The 17,084-nt window shown below is 45.9% G+C and overlaps 2 protein-coding genes and 1 long non-coding RNA gene across 4 annotated transcripts; 1 reads left to right on the top strand and 2 right to left on the bottom strand.

Moving 5' to 3' along the window:
• Nucleotides 1-1,360: 1,360 nt before the first annotated feature.
• LOC127348947 (uncharacterized) lies at nt 1,361-2,077 on the top strand. The gene has a single exon (XM_051374795.2). It carries the CDS (start codon nt 1,412-1,414, stop codon nt 1,865-1,867), a length of 456 nt encoding a protein of 151 aa, XP_051230755.1. The 5' UTR covers nt 1,361-1,411; the 3' UTR covers nt 1,868-2,077.
• Nucleotides 2,078-5,490: 3,413 nt separating this feature from the next.
• Nucleotides 5,491-10,125, bottom strand: LOC127295589 (protein high chlorophyll fluorescent 107). Its single transcript, XM_051325553.2, has 8 exons — nt 9,694-10,125; nt 9,337-9,480; nt 8,493-8,798; nt 8,331-8,390; nt 7,692-7,937; nt 6,973-7,083; nt 6,446-6,622; nt 5,491-6,313 (listed from the first exon to the last, which is right to left on the bottom strand). Exons 1-8 carry the CDS (start codon nt 10,030-10,032, stop codon nt 5,837-5,839), a joined length of 1,860 nt encoding a protein of 619 aa, XP_051181513.1. The 5' UTR covers nt 10,033-10,125; the 3' UTR covers nt 5,491-5,836.
• Nucleotides 10,126-12,065: 1,940 nt separating this feature from the next.
• On the bottom strand, nt 12,066-16,303 carry LOC127295588 (uncharacterized). Of its 2 annotated transcripts, XR_007847949.2 has the most exons (4): nt 15,743-16,303; nt 14,387-15,316; nt 12,769-12,886; nt 12,066-12,693 (listed from the first exon to the last, which is right to left on the bottom strand). It is a non-coding gene; the product is annotated as an uncharacterized lncRNA (long non-coding RNA). The 2 variants fall into 2 exon arrangements; XR_007847948.2 differs by having other exon boundaries at nt 14,387-16,303.
• Nucleotides 16,304-17,084: the final 781 nt, after the last annotated feature.

Below are 17,084 nucleotides of genomic sequence, written 5' to 3'. Positions count from 1 at the left end.
GCAGGGCGCCGGCCGGTGTTGTGGGCTGCTCCTCTTGGCTGCGCGGGCGGCGAGGGAGCGGAGGCTGTTGCTCGTGGGACGGAGAACCCCGTCCCCCACCTCAGATTTGAAGACGGTGATTCCCTGCAGTGCGGTTCCCAACCTGGTGTGGCCGGTGCCTAGCGAGCTCGCCGAGTCTGCAACGTCAGGGTGTTGGGATTGGAAGCGCTGGGCCAGGGGAAACCCTTGACCGACGGGGCAGTCACGTCGGCGACGACGCTCTGCACCGTTCCCCTCCCTGGAGGCGTCGACGAGGTTCATCTTCCTTCCCCCCTCCTCCACCCGGATGAAACCCCAATTCTTTCGGAATGGGCAGCGGCGGCGCGGTGACGTCGTTCCCTTGCTGAAGGCGCCGCCTTGGTTGGTGGAGGGGTGACGAGCTGCGTGTTCCGGGGGTTGCCAGTGGCGGCTCTGCCGTGTCTTCGGTCGGCGGCTGCAGTTCTAAAGCTTGCGTCTTGTTGGTTGGTCTATGCGGCGGTTGTAGATGTTGTTCGTGGGTTCGCACGCGAAGGTGCGCCTGTTGCTTCTCCTGATCTGGGCTACCGTCTAGTATGACCTCCGTGCTCTGGGGAGCTTTTCCCCCTCGCGACGGTGCGGCATCCGCGATCCTGGGCGAGAAGGAAGGGTCCTTCTTTAGAGGCGGGAGCGGGTGCTCTTACTTCGACGGCTCGCCAAGTGATGACGAAGACTGGTGCTTTCCAATGGCGGTCCTTTCCAGCGTGTCTCCTCCTATGTTGATCAAGCGGTTGGACGAGGGTCTCGACCACTATGTTGTGTTTCTTGTTGTTGCTTTCTTGTGGTGTGAGTTGCCTGTAAGCTGATCTTCAGCACTATGTACTTTGCCGATGGGGCGTTATTAATTTAACGCAGGGCCTAGGCCTAATGTTTAAAAATTAAAAACTGTCGACATACATAATATCGTCGACAACATCTCGATAAATCGAACCGGTGTAGTCATAATACATAGTTGAGAGACCAGTTTATCACACTTTGGGACTTCATTGACTCAACTACTTATCATGTAAGAGTTCAGTGACTAATGGTACGTTCCGTCCAAAAGTTCATTGTTCAACAACGGATGCACGATGCGTCACAGCACACACAATACGATTTTTTTGAATCCCAATTTGCTGCATAAGCAAAGACCATATATTCGTCGATGAAAGTAAACCTTAGAAGCAACGACTTGTGTAGCGCCTACACTCACGAAAAGCTCCTAGAGAAAACCTTACAAGGAACAACCATCCACGACTACGCCTCCCCGTGATTGCACTCCAAGCAAACAACCAAACTACTCGCGTACATCATTAACTATGCCGACAGACTATTTTCTACACATTTTGTTTGAGGCTAGCAGTCCGCTCGCGCATGCATGGCACTTGCTGCGCTCGTTAGACTAGCTCTATGGTTTTTCGGCTCGTTCCTGGAGCTCGCCATCTTGGTGCTCTTCCGTGGTCTGGCCCTCCTCCTCGTCGCCTCCGTAGACCTGGTCAGGCTGCCGGGGCAGGCGGCCGACGCGGCGCTCGAGGCCACCAAGGGCGCCATCGAAGCGGCGGCCGAGTTCGCCTTCGGCCTAGTCTGGGAGGTGGCGGTGGCCGTCGTGTCGGCGTTTCTTGAGTCCCTATGGAGCGTCGTGGCCGGCGCAGCGGAGCTCGCGTCGTCAGCAGTCGGGGAGCTCATGGAAGCAGCGCGGGACGGCAGCGAGGAGGCGGCGAAGGCTCTGGCGGAGGCGCTTGAGGGCGCGGCGGATGCAGTGGCCGGCACGCTGGTGAAGCTAGGGGAAAACTACATGGATTCTCTCGTGCACGTCTTGCAAAATCTCATCTGATGCAACATGATGCATCATATGTATATGCAATTAATCATGTTCTTTTTATTTGTTTTAAGGTAAAGACGGTTGTATATATCCGCCATCGGATTAGATAGAAGAGAGTGATCCAGGTTATAAGGAAAACCGGGTCCAAAAACCAAACTAACATTGCCCGATTTATGAGAAAAAAGGCATATGCAAGAAGACTCATCGTCCATACTACCTAACGCAACAAACAAACACTTCTAGCTCCGGGTCCACCATCCCAACTTACACCACTCGACATCAAAGCCGCATACGAGCCAAATGGCGCACGACCAAGTCGTCTCATAGCCCTCGCTATGATAGTACTATTGTAATAGGTAGAATCTAAGATTTTATGATTTAAGATCCTATAGTTTACGATCCTGTCATAAAAATTATGATCCGATTTGAAATCACGATTCTGACAACTTTTCTTCATCTATACTGATCTCTAAGTCGTCATCCAAGCTCCATGCGAGGTCACGGCCAAGCCTCATATGACCTTCGCTGCATAGAGGTTCGAGTCCGCCGCCCCTCACCACGGAACCGCCCTGACCGGTTGTCAAGAACTAGACGCGCTGCAAGGGCCAAGAGCGTCCAAGGCCCGCTCCCGCTTCCGATGGAGTTTAGGTTCTTTTAGGAAATAAGCAATCATGTCTTAGAAAAAGTATATTTTCAAAAGGCAAATAATAGGAATCTAGGATCTCAGATTCTCACGGAAATAGTCGGCCGCTTGGGGATGTCTCCCCATAAGGTCTTTTTTTTTTTGGAAACAAGGTGCACTAGAATGGTGATATGGCAATGGACAGGACTGACAAATATGAAAGGGTGGAACATCGTGACTTTAGGACACCAAAAACAAGTTTTTCCAATCGTAGATATGATAGATAGCAACGCTGTGACTTTAAATCCTTATTACTCCCTCCATCCCAAAATATAAAACCACCACACATTTTGAGGTAGAACTTTGACTAACACTTCTACCAACAAATATGAGTTATATATGTATCATTAAAACTATATACTATTGGATTCATATTTGAGAGATAATACTAATATAATTTTAGTGTCATATAACTTATATTCTATTGCTCAAATTACTGGCCAAAGTTCTGCCTTAAAATCATGAAGTTTCGTTACATTTAAAAACAGAGGATGTAGAATTATAGGTAGATAGACCACCGAAGTAGACATGGGACGGTAGTTGTTAACGAGGTTCAAAGATCAATGTCTACATTCCGGGACATGACTAAGTGAAATATTGTTTCAACTGAGTTTTGTTGATTCAAGTTCCATACCCAAAGGTTAGTACATTGGTATTCGTTGTTAGAATCCACCCCGTTAAGATCGGGCCACCCCTGTATCATTGCACCCCAACCTTGCCGGCCATTTCCATGGAAACACACGCATTCCTGCGGTGTCATATATTCTCTAAGAGCATCTCCACCGGCGCCTCTCATAGCAGCCTCGATAGCGTTTTGGGGGTCGGCAGCGAAAATGGGCTCGCATCGGTGCATCCCAAACGGCGTCGGCTATTTTTTGAGCTCAATAGAATCGCCGGCATCCCCGTGCCAGCCACTTGACGAAGGGCGCGAATCGGGCGCGCCGGCGCCTCACGGCACGTCTGAAAACGAGCGTGGGCTCCGCCTGGTAGCCAGACACACTGATTTCCCACCTCCTACCCACGCCCGAGCCAACTCCAACCCCTCTAGATCGCCACCGTCGCCGTCGCCGCCGCGCCCCTGCTTACAATAGACACCGCCGTCTGTCTAGGAACCGCCGTCCATCGACACGGCCGCCACCCCCTCGGCCGACGGCCGCTGTTTCGCCCGGAACAGAGCTCGCCGCCACCACGGCACAACCGCCCCGCCTGCAAGGTGTTCGTCCGATTGCCGTGATAGACAGCGACGGCGAGATGATGGTGCAGCTGTTCACGGAGGAGCAGAACGCTCAGGCTGTTCGGCGGCAACAACAGCAGTTGATTCTTACGACCATGTTGCGCGTTCGCCAGCCTTTCTTCGTCGTGCCTCGGCGCGGCGGCTCAAAGCCAGGCAAGAGGAGGAACGTCAACCGGCATCGTTAAGCCGACGCAATGCTGCTTGACGCCGACTACTTCAACGATGACGCGACTCATTCGCCGAAGAAATTTTGGCGCCGATTTAGGATGTACAAGGAGCTGTTCTTGAAGATTGTCCATGGCATCAGGGAGTACGACAAGTACTTTATGGCCAAGCAAGATTGCACAGGTTTGTGGGGCTTCACCTCAATTCAGAATATAGAGCTGCAATGCGTTGTCTTGCATACGGAGCTCCTCCAGATACAGCCACTGACTACCTACGGATGGCAGAGTCAACATGTACAGAGACTCTCTACAGTTTTGCCGAGTCGTCATAGCAGTGTTTGCTAAAGACTATTTGAGAGCACCAAGAGAAGATGATACAGCTCGGATCCTGCAAAAGAATGCAGCAAGAGGGTTTCATGGGATGCTCGAAAGTATTGACTGTATGCATTGGGGCTGGAAGAATTGCCCTTTTACTTGGCAGGGGATCTACAAGGGGCATACTGGTGAGTGCAGTGTCATTCTTGAGGCGGTGGCAGACCATGAGCTTTAGATTTGGCATGCATTTTTTGGTATGGCAGAACAAACAATGATATCAACGTGTTGCAGCGCTCTCCGGTGTTTGCTAGGCTAGCTGAGGGACAAGCTCCTGCCGTGAACTTTGAGGTAAACGGTCACGCATACAACAAGGGGTACTATCTAGCTGATGGTATCTACCCGATGTATGCTACATTTCTGAAGACAATTCCCTCTCCGGTAAACGAGATGGAAGCTTATTTTGCAACATGCCAGGAAGTAGCACGCAAGGATGTTGAGCGTGCTTTCGGGGTGTTTCAGCAGCGTTTCGCCATTATCAGGTACCCTGCTCTCACTTGGTCTGAGTCTATGTGGGAGGTGATGAACGTTTGTGTGATCGTGCACAACATGATCATTGAGAGCGAGCGCGACGCACCTGTGCAGGATGATCAACCATTTTATTATCAAGAGCCACTCGCTGAGGTAGAGCACGTACCCCAAGAATTGTCGCTTTTCTTCATATGCACAATGAAATTCGAGATGCAGATGTACATGCACAACTGAAGGCGGATCTAGCTGCACATTTGTGGGCGAGGAGAGGAGCCGCCAACAATGCATGATTTTATTTCTATTTGTTTGGTTGTATGAATAATTTAAGTACTATTTGTTTGTTAGGTTGTATGAATAATCTAAGTAGTATTTGCTTGTTTGATTGTATGAATAATTTAAGTACTATTTGTTTGATTGATTGTATGGATAATTTAATTCTATTTATGTGATTGTATGAATAAAATGTGATTGATATGTTGTTTCAAAATATTATAAAAAAAAAATGGGGGCCGCCGTTTGGGAGGCGCCGGTGTGGGAACAACGTCCTCAAATGGAGGATGCACTGCCGGCGCCCCCATACAGCAGTGCCGGCGTCCCTGCCGGCGACTATTTAGGGGCCGCCGGTGGAGATGCTCTAAGTAATGCTCCATCTGTTCCACAATTTTTGTCGTGATTTTAGTTTAAATTTGAAGTAAAATCACGACAAGTAATATGGTTCGGAGTGAGTAAATAATAATAGCTTAAAATGTGTATACAATGCGTCAATGCTGCAACAATAGAACATATAGAAACAGAGATGCTAGGCTTCTGTACACAACTACACTGCTTCTCAAAGCCTCTGGTAGAATTACATACACGGACAAATAATACACCTAACAATCAATGCGCAGGTAACTGCTAATGGCAGCACCGGCGTTCTTCTTATTACAGATATACACAGAAATGTACGTCGTCCTACTTACTACTATCTCTCAGGTCACGATACCTGTTAGTGATAATCGACGATTGTGCACGGTGGAAATGGCAACTGCTCATGCTGAACTGAACTGAAGAAAGAACTACGGGACGGGTAGAAGAGGGAGAGGTTTCCTGGTAAGCCCCCGCGTCCTCCTCTGAGAAATAACTCCCCTAGGATCAGAGCCCTCCAGCACCGCATCTAGCTCCGCCGGATCGAGGCCCAGCCTTCTCCTGATGAAGCCGTCCACGTCGAGATCGCTATCCGGCTGTCGAGTGTATGGAGCACGGGGGTCGACGATGCCGTCGAGGTCGGAAGTACTTAAGCCTTCAGCTGATCTGATACTGTCGAGGTTTGCTGTACTTGAACCTTGAGGTGTGGAACTTCCGGGGAGCTCTCCGGCTGCAGCAGGAGTCATCGTGGTGGTGCCGTCTTGCTCTGCCGTGCTCGTCGCATTTCCTTGCCTCGCTGGCCCCGAAGGTCGGTCTATGTTTAGGAGCTTCTTCACACTGTCAAGAGCAGGATCGATGATATCCAGGAAGCCCATGACCCAGGAGGCATCATCCACCACCTCGATACGCTGTCAGGATGGACAATAATCAGTTATGTTTATCACAGTGAAGGTTCACCAATTACTCTTAGCCTTCTACTGTGTTGCTCATGGAAATGTAGGCAGAAAACATGAACAGCAAACAAATTAGTCCATACTAACCTGCTGAAAATAAAGGTCCCGTATTTCTTCAGCACGAACTGGATCCCCCTGTTCCTCCTCCAGTGCCGCCCATGTCAGCCATGTCACCTCGCTCTGAGAATTTATGTTCAACGAAGCCCGCAACAATCTTCTGGCAGCGGTGTAGTTACCAACACGCTGTTCTAGGACTCCCCAAGCCTACAAAAGTAAGGGCACCAAATCTTATGATAGGATATAGCATATTGACATTAGGATCTTATCTTCAGATTGAATTTTATGACAGGAGATAGCAAATTGACATTTAGGATCTAATCTGCAGATTGCTGGGCAATTTGAGCCTTCATAATTCAGATCATGGTTGCCAGAAAAATTTATCTCCGTAAGTGTGTATTACTATAGTAGTAAAGCAGATGCTTCACACGCAAGCATTCATCTTGGAAAACCAGGATAGACTAACCCATCAAATGATTTTTCGCGAGAATGTGGGGTGAAAGACTATAACTAACATTCTAACAAAGTATCAGATTGTATTTCATGATATTCTTTACCTGAAGACAGCGAGCAGCACATTCATTCGTTGAATTAACTGACAAGGCTCTTTGATAGAGTGACCTTGCAGTTCTCTCATTTCCTTCTTTCCACTCCATCCACCCCCAAGCCTATAACACAAAATTCGAAGTTTCAAACATAACTAAATAAAACAAACTTTCTGTAAGCGATCAACCATGGCAATTAGCTGGAAACAACAAGGCACGTGTAAATGTTGAATGCAGATTTGTGCTTTAGTGGTATAACTTCATCCCTTGTTTTGATGGAAACATCTGTCCTTCTAGCTGTTTATATCAAACATGTTTACTTCATTGTGTTCAGCAACATGTAATACCTGAGGACAGGCATGTGACCTAAACACCTAGTGGTGAGAGCGGGGGTGTCCATTCCGTACACCCGATTTGATCCTCAGGCGCACAGGTGGGTGTTATGCATTAAGTGGGATAGCATGTGTGAGCGGTATTGGCATGAGTGTGGTGTGTGTGAGTTTGTACTCTGTCAAAAAAAAAGAGAACACACAAGACCTTCCATATAGAAGCTCTAGTACAAGAGGTACTACTCCTAGATCGAAGCAATGTCGGACACCGACAAACTTGTATCTCCATACAAAGAGAATCTAACAGAAGGCATACACACTAACTGTAGAAGAAGTTAAACAAACCACATTGAAGATTGAATTTATAAGATTAACAGCAGAGTTAAGTGCAGAAATTCTTACTATCCAAACTGGCTGATGTCTTGGATCAATCTGGGAAGCTTTTCTAAATAACACACGGGCCACATTTGGAGATGCGCAGTTGTATTCCAGCAATGCAAGGGATTGAAGAATTACAGGGTCCCTGGGGTTCACTGCGTGGCCAATCTTAAATAACTTCCTTGCTTTGTCAATATTACCTTGATTGGCCTCAAAGAGTGCCCAGACATGCCACGAAAATCTGTTCTTAGGACTAGCCTGGACCGCTTTCTGCACAGAAAACCGAAGTTAATTTATGCAACGAAACTTGGAATTTCCAATGAATGTCATAAATAATACAATGAACCATCTAATGCAGATTTGAACCAAGAGAATCGCAGATTTACCGAGCAATGTATTATAGTGGGGTAACTGAATCTCACCATTAAACAGATACATGGTTGCTAGTAGAGCAGATCTCCTAACAATACCAGACGAAAATAGACTGAATCTACAATAATTCCATCTATAAATATTGGAAATTCTTTCTACTTTGCATTACCTCTAAAAGAACATGAGAATGAGAAAATTTATGAATATCTCAGAAATTTGCAAGTATGAGAAGAAAATCAGCAAAAATATCAGTGAGAAATATGATTATGGAAGGGGTAAATAAAGTATTACCTCAAAGAGCTTCCTTGCCAGCACATTGTTCTCTACACGCATTTCGACCTGAGCCCAAGACTACTAGAAAATTGCCGTATATAAGTTTACAATATCAACAAGCAATTCAGCTTGCAACTTCTTTTAATGTAGTAAACAGATAACTCCTAATTAAATGCTTACTAGCCAGCTTGCACAACTTTTTGGATTGCATTGAGTAGCTTGCTGGAACAAAGTCCGTGCTTGCTCAAAGCGCTCTGCTCTAGCTTCAAGCAAAGCAAGAGTTTGGTATATGTACTCATTCCCTCCACAATACTTGAGACCTTTTGCAAGCAGGTTTCGAGCCTTTTTTATGTTTCCTTGCTTGATTTCCAAAATGGCCCACCCATGCCAAGCCGCGATGTGCTTTGCATCAGCCACGGTAGCAGCATCAAATAGCTCCCGTGCTCTTCGGATACTCCCGCCCTTGCTTTCTAACACTGCCCAGCACTGTAATTCAAAGCAAAAGACTTGTAAAGGCTTTATTGGATTTCTCATTACATTAATGAATTTCCAGACATGTGGAACATACACATTCTGGTGAATGTGCAGGTTAATTCCGTCAGGGCACATCCTGGAGAATTCAATCATAAGTCTCGGATGACTTCCTACAATTTTTAGTGGATTGTGACAGGTTTGGGAAATTATGCTTTCAGAAAGATGTGCAAGTGAAAACTATCGGGAAAAACTACCCTTACGGAGGCTGTCGCTGTATTCTAGCCAATAACTTCTATCAACAGCTCACTGATGTTGCCCAAACAAAGTACAGTGCAGTATCTTTTACTGACCACATCCTCAGAATAATGGTTGAACGTTGGCAAACCCAGCGCATGTCATATTAACATGTTAAGAATTTAAGATAGCCTCATGTGTATTATGTGGACATGTCAAGAATCAGGAGGACGAACCAGATGTCCTGCATTGTTCATTCTGTATAATTTTCCTACTAGCTAGTGAATGTACCGAAATGAAGTGATGCTGTGCAAACCTGCCAGATGTATGGATTCTCTCCTTGTGTCGCTTGGCAGCCCCTTTCATAAACCGCTCTAGCTTTGTCGAACCTCGACTGCTTACTGTATAGCTTCCCAAGCGCGACATATGGGCGCCCGTCTTCAGGCCAATACAACATGCACTGCATCAGAATCGGATCGTCAGATCCATCAGAATCAGATTGTCAACAATCAAATGTTAGCACACGATGTTAACTTCACTGTCTCTTATCTGGTGTTGTGATAAGAGGGAACATGTCATTTTGGATGCATGCAGCAGTAGTTATATGTCGAACTCCACTACTACTGCGTAATCAACGGGCGTTTGCCGATTGTGTATGCGCGCGCGGGCGCACCTTGTCGAGGAGCTTCTCGGCGTGGGCGAACTCGTACTTCCTGGTGTGCACCTTGGCGCGGTGGAGCCAGAGCTCGAGGTTGATGGGCAGCGGGCGGGCGGCCGTGGCGGCGGGCTCGCCCACCCCGGCCGGCTCGAAGAGCGGGACCTTCTTGGCGATCTCCTCCATCCTCCTGTCGAACGGCCCCGCGCCTGCCGCCTCGTCTTCCCGCCCCGCGGCGGCAGGCCGCGCGCGGCGGAGGCGGAGGGAGGAGAGCGCGGCGGGGGAGGAGATCTTGGTGGCGGGGCTGGAGAGGAGCGGGGGAGGCGGGGAGGAGGAGGAGAAGAGCCGCATCGCCATGGAGCTGGAGCCTGGAGGTGGAGGGCGCTGCTCTGGTGGGAGCAGCGGGCACGAGTGGAGCTGCAGGGGATGGGGGGGAAGCCGGTGGAGAGGCTCGCGGCGCGCCACGTCGCCTCGGGAGGCGCCAGTTCGAATATGTTCGAGTTTTACTGAACCTGCGAAAACGTTCTCGGGAGCTGGGACGAGTGGCGTGTTTCTGTTCCTTTCTCCCGTGCGCGGTCGTTTGCGGGGAGACGAGGCCGAATGTCCATCTCGTGTTTTCTAGTAGAAACTAGTTAAAATGCTCGTGCGTTGCCACGGGAAAATAAAATATGGAGAAGGATGATATATTTTTAACTTAGTTTTTGGATATCTTATACTATACATGGCATTTTTATCTTTCTTATTACTAACCCTTCGAGGACCAACATTTGTTCTTTCTGTCTTTTTTACCCATTTCAACCCATCATGTATCTTATCTAGCGATCTTCCACCATAAAACTATGAGTTAAACCTAGCGGCATTTTCTCCAGGCAGGCGGCGTGTTTTTATTGGTCACTGAAAGCATGACCACGTGAGTGTGCAGAACTCTTTTTTAATAATAAACAACAAATACAAAAATGAATACTACGTTTACATAAGGCATGATCATCATTTATGAGAGAGAAATTTAGCACGAACAGATCTTGAGGCCCGGTCTCTTCTCTTCTCCCTATTGGCAGCGCGTGATCTTCAATAGGCAACGACGCGACACTCTCTCTCCCATTTTTTTCTCAGCGATGGCTTGACTCCTCGATCAGGCGACTCCTCAATCTCTATAGGTGAGTAGCGGAAGTGGCAGTGCCCCGAACTCGGTAAGCGGCGGAGGCTAGGAATGGCGCGGAAGCGCTGCTCAAATCTATGCACGGGGCGGGTACTGGTTTTCCCTGTCTGAAATGCTACCTGCGCACCCATATGTGTCATCGTGTCGTCTCCTTCTTGGATAGATGCCCGCAGTAATCATAGCCCTAGCATCCCCTCCTTGACCATTATTGTGCATTTGTGTTGTACATAGTGGAGCGGCCAGAAATTCCCCCAAAGATCTGCAAGATACGTTGCTCCTAGTCGGTCTCGAGATGACTCTGCGGCGCTATGTGGGTGGCCTTTTCACCCCATTTCGCCATGAACCGCTGAAGCTCCTGCAAGACCGCCGCACATGCTAGAGCATTGTGACATATACCAACGGCGGATGATGAGCAAGGACAACGGTGAACGCCGCGGTGGAGATTGCTCCTAAATCTGCTCCTGTTTGAATCTCCCATAGCTTCGACATGGAAAATGTTGGCTAGCGGTGGAGACTGCTCCTTAGTCTGCTTCTTCTCCAGACGCAGCTGCAGTTGCGTGCTAGGTGAACCTAGTGATCTGGTTTAGAGGTTGTCTTGTAGTCTTGTAGAGGCCGCGTCACGACACAACGCATGCACTCAAGCAGTGCTCGTCTGCGGGCGCATCATTGTATTCTCCGCGACGGCGGCCTACTCTGACCTAGCAACAGGGTGGCGGAGGCATGCGGAATGTGCGCTGCATAACTGACATAGACCTCGCTGCATATTTGATGCAGATGTCCATACTGGCGCCGCTGCCATCTCTCGCATCTCTGGAACCCCGCGGTCGGCCTGCGTTCATCACCGTCTATGTATTCTCTCACCTACGATGCACTGAGCCGCAGCAACATCCATGGTACATGGAGAACCGCGAAGCTTCTTCCCCGTCCACCTTCAGCATCCAGCGAGAAGAAACATATATACCCATTTATTACTTTCTCTCTCTCCCCACAAAATGGGACCCACACACATGTATTCAGCTCTCATTACTTCCATGGTATACAGAAAATCGACCTTCAGACGTGGATCCCACACATGTTTCTGCACCGATCACATGAGGACTTGGCGCCGGATCATATGCCGTTGGTTTCAACTCATTCACTCCCTCTTTCAGCATGTTAGCCATCTTTGCATAACACAAATAGGGACACTTTCATTTTGTAAGTGTGTCAATAACAAGAAAAACTTTCCTGATCCCAACGAATGCAAATAAAAGAATAAAATATACTGCCTCTGTTTTTTATACATTGACAACTATTTTTAATTAGAAAATATTATGAGTAGCATAGGTACACAAAACTACATTATAACAATTTCCTGCAATGCATACAACCGTTTGCTCTAAAACCTATCATACGCTTGCTCTAAAACCTATCATTATTCCTTGTATTTTTTTCTTCCACAAGTTGCTTTTGTATTGCAACAGTTACTTTCTTGCACTACAAAACTGAAAGCACATGCTCAGTAAGTCTGGCACACTTACATACATAAAATGCTTAAAAATTAACACAAAAAGTAACAAATAAGATATACCCACAAAGTTATGATCAGCTCTCGCAACTATGGAGGCAACTAAAAATTGTTTTTTTGCTGGTCAAGTTAGTAGATTTTGAATGCGTAGCTATGTTACTCTTACCAGTGTTTGTGTCATACAAACATCAAAGTGTTGAAGGTCAAAATGGAAAGAAAAGATCATCGAAGCTGGATGCTAGAACACTTGCCTGGTCGGATAGCTGACACCTGCCAAGGTCAAGGCCATTCCTCATGTTAAGACTCCTCCCCATCATAGAGTCCACACATAGGAATGTCCGACCATTAAAACCTGGAAAGGATAGCAAACCATTATAATAATCGAGGAATATTTCATATATGCCTCACACAGCTTCTAGTCACATACCTTAGGCATCTATCAGGCCATGGGATAATTTAAGTCAACCATCTAGGATGGTATACAAAACACATTGAATATCTCCATCATGTCTCTGTAGTGAAACTATAAAACCATTGCCAGTAATCTAAAATCAGGAAGCGAAGAATCATAAGGTCTCAGATACAATCAATTAGATGCTTTGATATGTGCTTTATAAAAAATAAAATTACAAGAGACATTACATAACTGAGGTGAATATATGTGTGCCATTTTTTAGCGGCATAACATTTAGTTATTGATGCATCAAGATGGAAACAGTAAGCAATAAACATTTCTTGAAGTGCCCGCACATCATTATGGTTGTCCATTTAAGAAATGGGAGCACGGTTCTAAAATCCCAATAACATCTAGTTAGAAAATCAGTTCACACCTTGACCTTCCAAATTAGTAGCCAGCTAGTAAAAAACAATTAACTTGCAGGTTGGATCCATGCACATAAAATGATTTTAGTTCAGGTTCCCATAATCATTTAGTTGGTCCAGGTTCTTACACAGATAATACAATTATAGCGGGTTATTTTTCATAAATAGTATGATTCTTTAACATAAATGTGTTGTAAACTTGTAATACTTTTATCAGAAATGCATCTATTCTTTCAATCCTCCTATGCAAAGGTGCAGGGAAATACAAAGGCCACAAATGGTACGTCATTCTTTTGAATTCTTACCCGCGCCCAACTTGGCAGTATGGGCTACCTCAGACATCAGACATTAAAGATTAAAAGAAAAACAATGGTGTGGCCCATTTCTGTACCAGGCATGATACATATAACTATTGAAACATATTAGAAGTTATTATCGCATTTAGCAGTCAATAGAAACCAACTGATTGCCGAAGCTGAAAATGATGTGCAGTTTATGCTTCTAGGAGTGCCAAATCTTCTGCTTGTAGAGCAGTGTTAGCCATCAATACCATAAGGTTATATTTTAAAACAACAATTCAACAACAAGGTTAACAAACACATACATATATATTACAGAACATAGCATATTCTAAGAATTTAAATTTGAAATGGGCCTGTGAATTAGCATATATCAACTATGAACTATGAAATACTTACAACTTAGAACAGTGCTAGCCAAAGCCTATTTTACAAAAAAAAGGTGTGTCAAACATATGCTAACTTTAGACAGCTCACTTAATTAATTCATCGTGAAATAAGGTTCACCAACATAGCATTGATTTATACTCATAATAGTTGCCAAATATGAACTGTATGGAAGAGGACAAACTATGTTACTAATTTAGTCAGGTTGCATCAGAACTATCATAAGAAAAAAAGAACGTCTGGCGTGACATAATAGGAAAGCTACATGTGAAGAACACTACAAAAACCACAGTAAATTGCTGGACCACACAGTTTGCATCAAAAGAAATAAAGACATATAATAAGATTTTGGGAAACACCTTTGAAATGATCGAGTTATCATGTCTCAGTTTAAGATGGCAATGTCTTCCGCCAATTCAATTATATATTCAACTGGATTAGATTACATTTAAGTTATCGATCTTTTGCCAATTAAGTGAATTATGCAGAAAGTTACAAAACAAATAACTTTTGTATGTATATGTAAAGAAAATGTACCTTACTCATGTTCATGTCGTAGAATGGCATCCGGTAACTCATCCATAAATAACATCTTACACCCTATGCGAAAGTATCTTCCCTGGCATGTTAAGTTCCTCAGATCCTCGTGAACAACATTCCTGATAAGAGAAGGGGTTAGAATCAGTGATCAGTAAATGCAATTACATAGTTTGAGCCAGGTTTCATATGAGAGGCAACCTCTTAGGCACAATATAATCATCCCAGTCGTAGTCTATTTCACGCTATCTTTAGAGACATAATATATTATGCTCAAAAGTTAATGCTCTCTATGAAAAGTAAAGTGGCAATTATAAGATCATGTGAAGTCCTACTTGCACAAAGCAAATATATTGGTCAGCGTTCCATATAATATAAAGGCTACTACAAGCAGCTTTCATGCTTATAAATAGGCAAGAGTTCCTCAAATCCAACCTTAGCATAACTATCGTATATGATACAATTTTACACACGGTCGAGTGGTGTTTAATTTTCAATCATAGTGAAGTATCGCAATCTATTCATGGCTCAGGCTGGCGTTTTTTGAGCGAATCTCAGTTCTTGGCCTACAAGGGTAAGAAGCAACAATATAATGAATGATTGAGGTTCAGTGTGCAGAATCTCTCACCTAAGAACCCACCACGCTCGGTTATCCATGAAGTATCCACATGTCTCTTGATGTGTTCATTATGCACTAACAAAGTGGGCCATTATAGCTCTGTCAAAATGTACAATATCTAGTGGCCTATGTTAGGCATGACTAACGGACAACATCAGGCAATATTGGCATGTCAATATTCAGTGTAATAATTCTCAAAAAAAATCAGTGTAATATGATGAGCATATCTTAATTTCTCCAGTATTTCAAAATTTGACTGAAAACACTCCTTATCAAAGAGATCTGAAGTTGCATAACCGTAAGTCCATAACCTTGCAACAGAATAAAGCAGTAAATCATTTGTCTGAAGTTGCGCAAAAGAAGTACAGATATCAGGAATGGGTATCGTACTAAGAGGTAGAGCGGTACAAAATGGTATCAACTTAACATTGCAATATACATCATGGATTTAAGGAAGTTATATACAACCCAATTTTTGTGCAACGACCAAGGAATAAGAACATGGATTTAAGTATTGAAAGAAGGATGTTCTGATCTGCATCACGAAGAAACAATGAACCACTGTACAGATGACATGAATTTCAGAGTAAAAAATTGAGAGCACAATATACCACTTTAATACATCCAGACGCAAAAGATTCATATCAAAGAGACATGAAGAACCAGGTTTAGTCCTAATCCACCCTAAATACTGAGCAAAACCAGATGCTTCAACCTTCATTAAGAAAGGAAAATACCTTGTGGCTGATGGCACGCTTGTGGCAGACGTTGTAGGTACCTTGAAGCTGGTGGCTTCTCCCCCCAGCGCTCCTGTCGGTGTCAGTGAGGACGCACCGTCGCCATGGTTGGACGCAGGTGGAGGGCGACCGTGCCACTTTGGGGGCCCGCGAGGTCGGAGGGCGTCGAACGCATCGCCGGGGCAGAGGTTGAAGGCGGCGTCGGATGGACCAGCAAAGCCTGGGATGGGGGAGCCGTGTCGTCCCTCATGCCACGCGAGGTCGACTTCCGTGTGGAGATGGCTCTGGTTCGTGTTCTTGCAGACAGTGCACCACGTGCGATCTAAAAAACAAACAAGACAACAAAAATTCAGATCCGTGCAGTTTTTGCTGTGGAAAAAAGATGGTGAGAGATCTGGGGCGGGAGGGTCGGGGGGAAGCACGGCTCCTCCTCGCCATGGATGGATTGGTGGAGAAGCTGGACAGCGGTGTGCCATGGTTGGACGAGGCCAAGGGGAGGAGGAGGGCACTGGACACAGAGGAGGAAGGCAGAGACGGCGCGTGAGAGAGATAGGGAGGTTTCAGAGAGATGCCGTAGTAGAGATTTGTTGGGCTTGGCCCATTTGGACGCGAGCAATGCGCGATGAAGGACGGTGGACGACGAAAGGGTTTGACGTATTGCGGTCGTAGTGTGGTCGTTGGCAGAATAAGGAACGTCTTCGTCCTTTTTAAGTAGTGTAGATAATTTGACAATGAAAAGAGGAGCATTCGTATCTACTTACTCCGATCGTTATTAATTGACACGAGAGTATAGCGGAAACAGTGCAACTTTGCATACACTTTGCGTCGATTAAATTCCTCACTACCTGTGACTATCAACATCTAATGCATGTCACAAGACTCACAACTCCTCCCCAGGTAGCCTGGTCGTCTCGCCGGTCTCTGGATCTGGTGAGAATTGTGTCCGGTGGTAGCGCTCTCGCGGGTGTTGGTCGCGCCGACTACTGCAGTTGTGCGTGGCGTCTTGCAGTTGGGCGCGTGGATGACGGCAGACGACGGCGTTTCTTTTCTTCGACTATGTCGGGTGAAGTTGACGGTGTTAGGATTTGATGACCACGGGGAAGATCCCCAGCCTACGTGCCACAAAGTCTCGGGTTCATCGTTTGCAGCGGTCCGGTTCATCGGCTCAAAAAGCATCCTTGAATGCGATGTTGCTCTCCCAGATTTAGGTATAGCGGCTATTCGCCTCTTTTTTCGGTGCTACCATGGTGGCGGCGAAGGACGACGGATGATGTTTCAGCGAAGCACAGATTTTCCTATGGGTGAAATTGTAATTTTACTTCTTGTGGTGTTCCTTGTGCAA

The sequence above is a fragment of the Lolium perenne genome, chromosome 4 (assembly GCF_019359855.2).
Source record: "Lolium perenne isolate Kyuss_39 chromosome 4, Kyuss_2.0, whole genome shotgun sequence".
Classification (NCBI taxonomy): Eukaryota; Viridiplantae; Streptophyta; class Magnoliopsida; order Poales; family Poaceae; genus Lolium; species Lolium perenne.
This window is presented reverse-complemented; position numbering and strand designations above follow the sequence as displayed.

Excerpts from the sequence above, each read along its gene's own strand:
- LOC127295589 (XM_051325553.2), bottom strand. The coding sequence starts at position 10,032 with ATGGCGATGCGGCTCTTCTCCTCCTCCTCCCCGCCTCCCCCGCTCCTC. Across the intron at positions 9,481-9,693 it reads CCGAGAAGCTCCTCGACAAG|TGCATGTTGTATTGGCCTGA; the intron begins GTGCGCCCGCGC and ends ATTCTGATGCAG. Across the intron at positions 7,938-8,330 it reads TGGCAAGGAAGCTCTTTGAG|AAAGCGGTCCAGGCTAGTCC; the intron begins GTAATACTTTAT and ends TTTTCTGTGCAG.
- LOC127348947 (XM_051374795.2), top strand. The coding sequence starts at position 1,412 with ATGGCACTTGCTGCGCTCGTTAGACTAGCTCTATGGTTTTTCGGCTCG.